At 43.4% G+C, this 12,245-nt stretch overlaps 1 protein-coding gene across 10 annotated transcripts in view; it reads left to right on the top strand.

Moving 5' to 3' along the window:
* LOC109908075 (cyclin-dependent kinase 11B) overlaps positions 1 to 12,028 on the top strand; it is a 32,657-nt gene extending 20,629 nt beyond the window's left edge. For 6 of the 10 annotated variants that reach the window (XM_031794341.1, XM_020506509.2, XM_020506512.1 and 3 more), the window contains 15 exons: positions 1,597 to 1,775; positions 1,921 to 2,049; positions 2,199 to 2,294; positions 2,508 to 2,627; positions 2,745 to 2,819; positions 3,013 to 3,218; positions 4,701 to 4,791; positions 4,869 to 4,990; positions 5,142 to 5,247; positions 5,410 to 5,531; positions 5,712 to 5,819; positions 6,277 to 6,393; positions 6,852 to 7,000; positions 10,364 to 10,553; positions 10,773 to 12,028. In XM_031794341.1, the coding sequence (XP_031650201.1) occupies positions 1,597 to 1,775; positions 1,921 to 2,049; positions 2,199 to 2,294; positions 2,508 to 2,627; positions 2,745 to 2,819; positions 3,013 to 3,218; positions 4,701 to 4,791; positions 4,869 to 4,990; positions 5,142 to 5,247; positions 5,410 to 5,531; positions 5,712 to 5,819; positions 6,277 to 6,393; positions 6,852 to 7,000; positions 10,364 to 10,553; positions 10,773 to 10,865 (1,903 nt within the window). In that variant the 3' untranslated portion in view covers positions 10,866 to 12,028. The remainder of the gene's footprint in view (positions 1 to 1,596; positions 1,776 to 1,920; positions 2,050 to 2,198; positions 2,295 to 2,507; positions 2,628 to 2,744; positions 2,820 to 3,012; positions 3,219 to 4,700; positions 4,792 to 4,868; positions 4,991 to 5,141; positions 5,248 to 5,409; positions 5,532 to 5,711; positions 5,820 to 6,276; positions 6,394 to 6,851; positions 7,001 to 10,363; positions 10,554 to 10,772) is intronic. The other 4 variants (XM_031794342.1, XM_020506514.1, XM_031794338.1 and 1 more) reach the window with 2 other exon arrangements.
* Positions 12,029 to 12,245: the final 217 nt, after the last annotated feature.

The following is a 12,245-nucleotide window of genomic DNA, read 5'->3' as shown; positions in this document are numbered from 1 at the left end:
CAAGTGGTCAGATAAAGCAGATGCTAAACTGCAGGACTGTTTTGCTAGCACAGACTGGAATATGTTCCGGGATTCGTCCGATGGCATTGAGTAGTACACCACATCAGTCATTGGCTTCATCAATAAGTGCATCGATGACGCTGTCCCAACATTGACCGTACGTACATACCCAAACCAGAAGCCATGGATTACAGGCAACATCTGCACTGAGCTAAAGGCTTGAGCTGCCGCTTTCAAGGAGCGGGATTCTAAACTTGAATCTTATAAGAAATCCCGCTATGCCCTCCAACGAACCATCCAACAGGCAAAGCGTCAATACAGGACTAAGATCGAATCATACTACACCGGCGCTGATGCTCGTTGGAAGTGCCAGGGCTTGTAAACCATTAGACTACAAAGGGAAGCACATTGACTTGCTATTATTTTACTGCTGCTCTTTAACTTGTTACTTTAAAATAAAAAATTAAGCTGCATTGTTTGTTAATTAAGGGCTCGTAAGTAAGCATTTCACTGTAAGGAAAGATTAGATAAATCTGAGGCACTCCATTTAGTAGGATATGTTACGTTTGGTGGTGGGTGGATGGGTGGCCATATAACGCGAAACGACGGTGGATTGGTTGGTCGTAGAACGCGAATGGCTAGCAACCCAAAGGTTGCGAGTTCGAATCTCATCACTGACAGCTTTAGCATTTTAGCTCAGTATCCACTTTTCAATCATTTCTATCTTTTAACAACTTTGCATGTTAGCTAACCCTTCCCCTTTCAAGGTTAAGACTAACCTTAACCCTTTTAACTAACCATTCCCCTAACTTTTAACCTAACTCCTAAACTTAACCCTAACCACTAGTCTAGCTAATGTTAGCCACCTAGCTAGAATTCGTAGCATATCATGCGAAATGGGTGATGGACATCCAGAAATTAATCCATACCATACAAAACGTAACATATCATACTAAATTGAGTCTCAGATTCACTTGTAAAATAATACGAAATGCTATGTGACCAGGTTGAAAGGAAATGTCTGATTTTCACATTTCTGACTGGCCCGTAGGGTTTCCAAAACCTCCCCAGTATGTCAAGCCCTGACACACCGACAAGGTCATTCCTGTGCCATTGTTGCCTCTTCAGCAAGATGGTTTTTGGTCAATTACAAATTACTGTTTGAATAAATCATGATGATAAAAATGAATAACGTGGCCAGGCTAAAAATTTAAAAAAATCGCTTGCGACCAATTAAAAATGTTGCACTGTCAAATCAGACAAATGGTCGCAAATGCGATTGTTTTGGTTTATCAAACCCTGATCCTGTTTTTTTTTCCTGTACCTGGATACTTAGTGTTTGCGCTACGTCATCACACACAGCCCTTTGTCCGTCTGATGGAAATTTGCTTGAAAATCTGTCGCAAATTTGGTGGAAACCTAGCTTATGATGTCATATCTTGGTCTACCTTCAAACGTGCATATCCTCAAACTGTCACACGCTGGTCAGACATCTTTTTTACCGTGCAGTTACCTGTCACACTGTATACTGTACTCTTCCCCTTCCATGCAGCAGACATTAACAGTGTGGGGTGGGTGGCTTTTGGGTTTCTGGAGAGCTCCTGACAGGATTCCCCCGTCTTCCCCGGACTACAGGGACAGGTTGGAGCAGGTGGAGCGCCAGCGCGAGAGGGACCGCAAGCTCCGTGAGCAGCAGCAGAAGGAGCAGCGCGAGCAGAAGGAGAGAGAGAGGAGGGCAGAGGAGCGCCGCAAAGAGCGTGAGGCGCGCCGAGAAGGTCAGGGTTCACACACACGCATTTGCGCACACGTGTAGGGTTAGAGTTTACAGCCTTAGCGTGTCCGTGAATGTAAGTATTTTGATATATGTAAGGATGCACTGTTGGTGACGGGATGCAAAATCTCTTGTCCGTTCTCTGACAGTCCCGTCCCACCATCGCGCACTGCCTGATGAGTACGGGGACAAGCCGAAACAGAGCCACCGCAGCCGCAGCCCCAACCGGGCTCCCCAGGACCGACTGGAGCACAGCAGCGAGCCACGTAGAACTGATGGTGAGACTATCCAATCAAGATGGTTTTACATAATTTTGCTTTGATAGAATTGGTATCAAGACTTAGTAATTGATTTCATTCAATTTCCTTAACTATAATTTTTCTGTGTGATTAGGGATGCTCATTTTGTTTTGTTTGTGGTCCAACAGTGAAAGATGAGAAGCCAGAGGACAAGGACCTTCTCTCTGACCTTCAGGACATCAGTGACAGTGAGAGGAAGACCAGCACAGGAGAGTCCTCCTTAGGTAGGTAGACACACACACTCACTCAAGGTTACAACTTACCCCACACCAGATGGCATCACAAAAAAGTTATTAAAACATTACAATTCTACTGATGTTTAATCCTTAAGAGTTCTAACTGTTATAGATAATGTATTTACAATCCAGACATCTTCTTGTGTTTTAAGTCTTTGTGGGTTGTTTGGAGGTGACATTGAGTGGACTTCTCTTCCCTAGGCTCCGGCTCAGGGTCGGGCTCTGACGATGAGGAGGGTAATGGCGTTGAAGATGGATCTAGCAGCCTGAGCGAGGGAGAGAACGAGGAATCAGGCTCAGGAGAATCTGACCAGACTGCAGGTCTGCTGAATTACTCTACTTCTGTTGCTTGTGTGTGTGCGCTTGTTTTATCACTTAATACAATTACGGTGTTGTCACAGTGACACGGCTCTGACCCACGCATTGTCTGTGTTTCAGGTGTGGTGAGTGAAGACGAGCAGTCTGAGGAAGAGTTTGAGGAAGAGAGAGAGAACGGCAACCATATTCCCCCAGGTAGGCATTTCACACCCCATTTGTCTGGTGGCAGTCATTTGAACAGGTGTTATTGTCATGTCTGAGAGTAAAGTTAGTTTTCTTGAAGCTTTTTTATCGGAAAAGGTTAGGTCTAACTCTCAACCAGTAGCTGCTAGATGTGATTTTGTATTGTTTCTGTAAGTTATAACTGCCTCCTCATTAACCCTCACAGTGCCGGAGTCACGATTTGACCACGATACTGAGGAAAGTGGAGAGGAAGAGGAAGAGGAGGCAGGGGATGGAGACGTGACCCCCCAGTCTGTGTCTCACTCCCACTCAGCCACCCCTGAGCCTGAGGAGAACTACATCCCCGACTCTCCCCCCATCTCCCCCGTGGAGCTAAAGAAGGAGCTGCCTAAGTACCTGCCAGCTCTACAGGTCTGTCCATCTGTCTGGCAGCACACCACACCTGGGTCAAATACCGTTTTTTTTAAAATGCCTAAGGTGCGCTTGACCTACAGAGTTCGTACGGTCATTATTCAAATCCTGGAAAAGTCATGGAATGTTTAAATTGTGTTTGCCAGGCCTGGAAAAGTTTTGGAAAAGGATCAAATCTGAAAAGTTATGGAAATTAATATAATTTCTCATAATATAAATATTTTAGCAATCAAATAAAAATCAATACATCAGCTAGGTTCAGAATGACACTTGAGCGAGTCTGTGTTTGCGCGCATCACCTGCATGTGTGCGTGAGGAGTCGGCCGTTGCTCAATGAGAGAGAGACAGTCGGACATTGAGGCAGAAGGTAGGCCAGACTATAAAATATGATTGACAACAGACTAATAACTAGATGGCCAATTCAAAACATATCTTGTACCCTCTAGTTATCTGTTTAGCTATTATTAGCATGCATTTATGTTTTCCTCATGTGATGACCCAACACTCACGAATAAGGCCATACAATCGCGAGTAAAGCCATACAAAGTTGATTTACTTTTTACAAGTATTAATTTAAACTATTTTCATAAAACGAAAGATTCACTTCGCCATTTTATTAGTTCAGATTCAGTTAGATGTAGCCTTTATTTTGGTTTATTTGGCTTCAACTTGATTTGTAGATACTTCCAGTTTATTTGGCCATCCAATGTATGGAACATTGCAACTCAATAGCCTGAAATGTAAACACTTCTATGGTAAATATGACTAAACTAGAAAAGGTACCCTGAAGAAAATTTTTGGGCTTGCTTCAGCTGAATAAAAATATTTGTAGCCTACCATAGCCATTTGTTGTTTGATATATTAAATTAGCAAATTATTTCAAAAGGTATAAAACGTATTTGGTTTTAATGTTGCAATGTTATACGTCAAGGGTGGTCAGCCATCATCCACGATAGCTCATAGTTGTGCAGGCTTTTATTCCAGTGGCCTTCTAACAAACCACATTTTAAATGATCTGTTCAACCGGACCTTGTAAAAAACTGTCTCTGATGTGTTTGAGCAGGGCTTTATCAAAAGCCCGCACAGCTAGTAGCTCTCCAGACTGAGGGTTGACCACATGTTTTATACAGTTGCCTTACTTTGTGGGTGCTTAAGTGCCTTGCATAACGACAGGATATGGTACATGAGATTGAAAAGCAGCCTCCACGTGTCTACCACGTTACGCTTACATAGATGGCGGCAATTGTTGGTCATGGAAATGTGGTTAAAAGTCATGGATAACTCAAGAAATTCTGTCTGTCAAAATGTGTATGAACCTGGACATAGCTTGCCTGGTACAATGGAATATTTCAAGAAAAAGAGGACCTCAGTGCACCTCATGTATTTGAAAAGTAATACGTATTTGACTCAGGCCTGTACACACACACACACACACGTCATATAGACATGTATTGATTGGCATTGGTTTCATGTCATTTTCAGGGCTGTCGCAGTGTCGAGGAGTTCCAGTGTCTGAATCGTATCGAGGAAGGGACCTACGGCGTGGTGTATAGGGCCAAGGACAAAAAGACAGGTATGTGGGCTACCTTGCAATTGATTTCCGATCCATCCCTGGACAGACACACACTAAAACAGGCCTTTCTCTTCTAGATGAGATTGTGGCCTTAAAGCGTCTGAAGATGGAGAAGGAGAAAGAAGGTTTCCCCATCACGTCTCTGAGAGAGATCAACACCATTCTGAAGGCCCAGCACCCCAACATCGTCACTGTCAGGGTGAGGTGCATATAAATACACATTGAAAATATCATAAATTGTTATATCTATGGTGAGCAGCACACATCTGACTCAGAGGAACTCCCCCCTCAATAATATATTATTTTGAAATACATTTTGTGTAGCGCCTTTCTCCTTTTTCCCATGTTAGGAAATCGTCGTTGGAAGCAACATGGACAAGATCTACATTGTGATGAATTACGTGGAGCACGACCTGAAAAGCTTGATGGAGACCATGAAGCAGCCTTTTCTCCCAGGTAATGTTGTGCGATTCAGTTTGAGTTGCAGAAAATACAGTACACTTATGTCCTCCAGCCATTTTCCCATGTATTTTGGCTAGGTTAGCGTAAGAGTATTGTTTTAATGTAAGCTTATGAGCTCATGACTCTTTTCCACTTCCTCCTTCTTGTCGGCCTCAGGCGAAGTGAAGACCCTGATGATCCAGCTGCTGCGAGGCGTCCGCCATCTCCACGACAACTGGATCCTCCACCGCGACCTGAAGACCTCTAACCTGCTGCTCAGCCACAAGGGGATCCTCAAGGTGTAATAATGCCCTGTTGTATTCTATATGTATGATATATTATATCCCATTATAATAATATTAAAACTGCTGTGGGTTGGGAACTTCAGATAAGGATTAGATCATCCATGGCTCAGATGAGTGTGTATGCTTGCCTCTTGGGCATTTTTTTCATGTTTGTTCTTTGTTGTGCTGTTCTAGGTGGGGGACTTTGGTCTGGCCCGTGAGTATGGGTCTCCCCTGAAGCCCTACACCCCTGTGGTGGTGACCCTGTGGTACCGTTCTCCAGAACTGCTGCTGGGAGCCAAAGTGAGTCATGACCTAAGCACATATCTACAATCTGTTTAACCTCCCAAAATCCTAACAATTACCATTTGTGGGATGTTATGCAAAACTGACCGTGGATCAATGTCTTGTGAGCGACATAGCCACAGTAGAGACACCTGCATTCAAAACTCTGCCTTGAGTCAAAACATCTCAAGAAACTTCAGTCATCAAATACCCTCTCCAGTAAAAACAGTGCCATTCTAAACTGTTACCTGAGTGTGAACATTACCGCATTCAGACACAATGCATACTTTGTATGCCTTCCAATAGTGTCGAAGTCTGTAGTTCTAAACATAGCCCAAGACTACATACACACAGCACCATTACCAAGTCAAAGCTTGTTCTTGCCCTGACTAAACACTCCAACCCAGACTCATGTGGTGCTGTCTGTTACTTAGAATACTGTGGTTTTAGCGAGTGTGTGTTTCTCTCTCCACAGGAGTACTCCACAGCTGTGGACATGTGGTCTGTAGGCTGCATATTTGGAGAGCTCCTTACCCAGAAACCTCTCTTCCCTGGAAAATCTGAAATCGACCAAATTAACAAGATATTTAAGGTTAGTAAATTTGTATCAAAAAGTACATTTGACTTCATACTGTCTGGAAAGTAAAAGCACTTTATATACTCCACTCTTACATCTGCGTGCATTCTTGACAGCTACCACATGTTTTTGTGGGTTTTCCAGTTTTATGATCTCCCCACAAGGTGGCAGAGTTAGGAATAGGATGTAGTCAGATTAAATGGATTTGATTTGACTACACAATGTATTTTTCAGAGAGGGACTGCAGTTCAGTGACCCAGTCTCTTTTAGATAGACATGGTGACGTAACAGACTTGTCTGTGGCGGTTGTGTGACTGGGCTAAACTGTAAAACTCAGATTAAAAGCTGTGGTCTTGACTGTGCTCCGCCCCCCCCCCCAGCAGTTCCTAACATACCAGACATAGAGGGGACCTCCAACCCACACATAAAACATTAACTCCATGTGTCTGTGTGTTGACGCATGTTCTTGTCAGGACCTAGGGTCACCCAGCGAGAAGATTTGGCCAGGCTACAACGAGCTCCCTGCTGTGAAGAAGATGACTTTTACAGAGTACCCCTACAACAACTTGCGCAAGCGCTTCGGAGCCCTGCTTTCAGACCAGGGCTTCGACCTAATGAACAAGTACGTCTAATCTACCCATATCTGTTACATTTCTCAGACAAACGAGCTTTGGTTCTTAGGAAATCTCAGTTGAGAAGATTTTAATACAAAACCACTGGACTCAATTAACAATGCCATGAAAGTGTAATCTAAAAATGTTCTCTAAATACTAGCAAAAATGAAATGTTTGCCAAGTGTTGCTATACATAAGTTTGGATGAATTTTGACATCAGTGCAGTGGAATGTCGTCAGTATAATGACCCAGGAAGTGCAATGACCCCTGGCCAGTGGCTGCTAGCCGTCTCATGTTTGGACTGGAGGGTGGCGGTCCTCCAACCACAAGGCTAGGCTTAAGATTGCGTTGTCAGCCTTGTTGCTTTAACTTACCCGGTGTGATTAGATGAGATGAAGACTAAACATCCTCTCACTGTCAAATGCGTTTATATTCAGCAAACTTAACATGTATAAATATTTGTATGAACATAAGATTCAACTGAGACAAACTGAACAAGTTCCACAGACGTGTGGCTAACATAAATGGAATAATGTGTCCCTGAACAAAGGGTTGGTCAAAATCGAAAGTAACAGTCAATGCAGCTGGTGGCCACCCCAGATACTAAGTACCTCAGTGCATCTCCTCATGGACGTCACCAGATTTGCCAGTTCTTGCTGTGAGATGTTACCCCACTCTTCCACCAAGGCACCTGCAAGTTCCCGGACATTTCTGGGGGGAATGGAGCTAGCCCTCACCCTCCAATCCAACAGTTCCCAGACGTGCTCATTGGGATTGAATTCTGGGCTCTTCGCTGGCCATGGCAGAGCACTGACATTCCTGTCTTGCAGGAAATCACACACAGAATGAGCAGTGTGGCTGGTGGCATTGTCATGCTGGAGGATCATGTCAGGATGAGCCTGCGGGAAGGGTACCACATGAGGGAGGAGGATGTTTTCCCTATAACGCACAGCATTGAGATTGCCTGCAATGACAACAAGCTCAGTCCGATGATGCTGTGACACACTGCCCCAGACCAGACCATGACGGAACCTCCACCTCCAAATCAATCCCGCTCCAGGGTACAGGCCTTGGTGTAGTGCTCATTTCTTCGACGATAAATGCGAATCCAACCATCGCCTCTGGTGAGAAGACCGCGACTCGTCAGTGAAGAGCACTTTTTGCCTGTCCTGTCTGGTCCAGCGACAGTGAGTTTGTGCCCATAGGCGATGTTGTTGCCGGCGATGTCTGGTGAGGACCTGCCTTACAACAGGCCTACAAGCCCTCAGTCCAGCATCTCTCAGCCTATTGCGGACAGTCTGAGCACTGATGGAGGGATTGTGCGTTCCTGGTGTAACTTGGGCAGTTGTTGTTGCCATGCTGTACCTGTCCCGCAGGTGTGATGTTCGGATGTACCGATCATGTGCAGGTGTTGTTACACGTGGTCTGCCACTGCGAGGACGATCAGCTGTCCGTCCTGTCTCCCTGTAACGCTGTCTTAGGCGTCTCTCAGTACGGACATTGCAATTTATTGCTCTGGCCACATCTGCAGTCCTCATGCCGCATTCCTTGCGGCATGCCTAAGTTCACGCAGATGAGCAGGGACCCTGGGCATCTTTCTTTTGGTGTTTTTCAGAGTCAGTAGAAAGGCCCCTCTAGTGTCCTAAGTTTTCATAACTGTGACCTTAATTGCCTACCGTCTCTAATCTGTTAGTGTCTTAGCGACCGTTCCACAGGTGCATGTTCATTATTTGTTTATGGTTCATTGAAAAAGTGTTTAAACCCTTTACAATGTAGATCTGTGAAGTTATTTGGATTTTTACGTATTCTATTTGAAAGACAAAGTCCTGAAAAGGGGGCATTTCTTTTTTTGCTCAGTTTATTTAGAGGGACCATATGTGCTCTGTGGAAGCTCTAATACAGACTAGATGGTAAATTTTCATGAAGAAATGTTGATGGGACTTTTAACTCTTTACAAGTATTTTTGTGGTAGTGGAATAAGTTTTAAATGTTTTACATAAGCCAATAAGTTACATTTGGTCCAAGTTAAATGTAGTAAAACAATTGGTCTGATTATTTTCATAGAAGACACTATGATCCTTATTACTTGGATTGTGGGGCAGTTGGATCACATATTTCATCACAAATAACTGCACTCAGACTAGCCTACTACACTTTGTTACACTCCTACATTAATACCACAGTATATGCTAACTGTAATAACAGAGTACAGAAGACAAGGAGGCGTTGATTAACTTTAAAACACGTTTAAAAACCTTACTTTATCCCAAGCGTTTATCCCTTACTTCTACCATACATTCATTTCTTAATCAAAGAAAAAAGCTGTTAAAAGAAAGTTATGACAGGATAGATAAATAAATGGACAGGTGAATAAAAAAAGGATACAGGGATGGAAGACCATATGTATGGAGGGATGAAGGGATAAAACAAGGTTAAGTTGGACTGATTGGTATGATGAAGGAATTCATCTATGGTTGAAGGTGTAGATGGTGTGTGTGTGTGTGTGTGGCATGATAAATAGTTATTGCTGTTCTGATTTCAGATTTGAATATCGAAGAGGTAGACAAATGTGCCATACCTTTTGAAGTTTTTGTGTACACCGAATTGTTCAGAGAAGTGGTCAAGGTAGCTGATTAGTGTCAAACGTCATAATGTTTACTCATCGTCTCATGCTAATCCCCCCCATTTTTATAATTTGAAAGTTCTGAAAAGTTCCATGGCAGTAAATCCAACTGTGGGAAGTTGGCTAAATTAGTTGACATGGTTACTAAAACAGCTGTACCTCTTGATTGGTAGTAGATATTTCTGTTCTTTATTCCTGATTTGAATAACAAAGAATTAGACAGATGTCATACCGTCTAACTTTTTGTCTAACCTGTTTCGAAAGTGATCAATGTCAGTTTATAAAAAGTTACAGAAAATTTTGATAGTCACTTAAACAGCTGTAAGGTTATATCGGTACCAGATAATTATGTTATTTCAGATTTGAATAGCAGCGAAGTAGAGGAAGATGTTTCACCCTCTAACTTATTTGTGTAAGGGTTTGGCAAAATGGTCAATGTAGCTGATTTTGTGTCAAGTTGAATTGTTGCTTTTACAGTGAATGGAAGTTGGAAGTGATGTCACAATGGGGAGCATTAGAATGTTAGTCTGAGGATGGACAAAAAGACACAAATTAATTCATATCAAAAAGCAGACCCTGCACAATTAAGTTTGAATGCCGTTTCTAGCTTAAACAGTAAGAAGAGTAGTGTGCAGAAGTATGACGAAGATTTAAAGTCTTGTTTCGCAAGTACTACCCAATTGCAGAAGGGCTGCCATTTTGAGTGACCTCTGCCGCCCCTGGCCTTGACTTTTTCCCTTTCCACTAGGTTCCTCACCTACTGCCCCAGCAAGAGGATCCTATCGGACGAGGCGTTGAAGCACGAGTATTTCCGGGAGACACCGCAGCCCATCGACCCCTCCATGTTCCCCACCTGGCCGGCCAAGAGCGAGCAACAGAGGGTGAAGAGGGGCACCAGCCCGCGCCCCCCCGAGGGAGGCCTGGGCTACAGTCAGCTGGTGAGGCTGGGTTTAACTCTACATCCCTCTGTCAACTAGGTTTTGACATCTGAGCTTGGTTTCTGTGTTTGATAGATTGTAGACCTACAGCACTTTACTGTGTGGTGTCAAGACACATCTTCCCACTGCTTAATACTTATTTTTCCAGATTTCATTAGTTCCCTGGCATAAAGGCAATGTGCCTCATCAGCTAATGTGTGTGGCTTGTCCTCTCTCCAGGGTGACGATGACCTGAAAGACTCAGGCTTCCATCTGACTACCAGCAACCAAGGGGCTTCTGCTGTGGGCCCAGGGTTCAGCCTCAAGTTCTGAGCTGCGCCTGGAGGGCAGGACACCCTGCGTATGGGAAGAGACATACTAGCCTGTTCAGCTGACCGGACAAGAATCATGGGACATTTCGTTTTTTATGTGGCTGGACTCATTGGGGGAATGGCTTCCGTTGTCAGGTTCAGCTTACTGCCCTCACCCTGTGAGGGTGGAGACTGGTCGTCACATGATATGAACGATGGACAAACACACTGTCCCTTTTTTCCCAACTATATGGCTGAATCCCAACCATTGAACTTTTAAAGTATTTTCTTGATTCTGACAAGGTTTAACTTTTATGGAAATGAGGCAACTGTGCGTCAAAACCTAACTACAATTTTGTCTGTACCTTAGCTAATGTTGGCTTTTTGTTTTCTGTCTTTTTTACACTGCTGAAGAGGACCAGAGGTTGAAGTGGTTGGTATTTCTTGAGAACTGGAGATACTGTATAATAATGTAGCAGTGTTAGAGCCATGTCGATCCATCATATTTTAAGGACTTTACTGTATAACCGATGGCTTACATTGACCCAGGACATGTTTTTGCTAGAAATAAAATGTGAATCTTTTATTTGTCCACCTTTTTGCTGGTATTTATAAATGCTGTCTAAGCTAAGCAAACAGCACCACACACTGCCTGCCAAAAGGGAAAAATAAAAAGGGAAGTCGAGTCCCCAAAAATTCCCAGCGTTGAATCCAGCTCAATAGCTGTCCCAAGAGTGATGTCATTCTTTGCACTGCACACTTTGTCTCAGGACTTTGTTCTTTCAGGGAAAAGAGCCCCAGATTTTTATCTTTGTTGTTAAAGTGGCTGCGATTTCTAGGACTCAACCAATAAATTATTTGATTTCTAGCTGGAGGAAAATAAACAGTGCAGTCTCATTTCTGGGAGACTGCTGGCTGCTCAGACTGGAACAGTTGCAAAATGTTCCCTCGTCTGGAGACTCTTTAGAACCAACACAAATGGAAATGTACATAAATCAGTTTTATCTGAGAGTCCCCTCTAAGCCCTTCTGTGGATTATTACACCTGATGTGTCAAATGAGCATGTAAAGGGAACTGTTAGTGGAACTGCACCTTCTGGAGGGAAAGTATTGGCTCCACCTAAAGGATAGCTGAGCAAGCGAGATATCGGAGGTGTTCCATATGTGAATAAAGGTCTAAATATTTCCAGTGACTGTAAACAATGTTTGTTTTTCAATTCAGACTGTAAATTATTTATATGACCTGCATTAAGAGGCAGTAGCTTTAGAATGCATTACCCATGGCTTAATATAGCCAGGTTAGGCAAAATTATAAAACATTTCAGGACAATATTTCAAGTCTGAGGTTACTAGCTAGCCTGTAAGTGTTTGTGACCTCTAACTTCAAAGAACATTCTGTTGTT

The sequence above is a fragment of the Oncorhynchus kisutch genome, linkage group LG17, assembly GCF_002021735.2.
Source record: "Oncorhynchus kisutch isolate 150728-3 linkage group LG17, Okis_V2, whole genome shotgun sequence".
NCBI classification, from domain to species: domain Eukaryota; kingdom Metazoa; phylum Chordata; class Actinopteri; order Salmoniformes; family Salmonidae; genus Oncorhynchus; species Oncorhynchus kisutch.
This window is presented reverse-complemented; position numbering and strand designations above follow the sequence as displayed.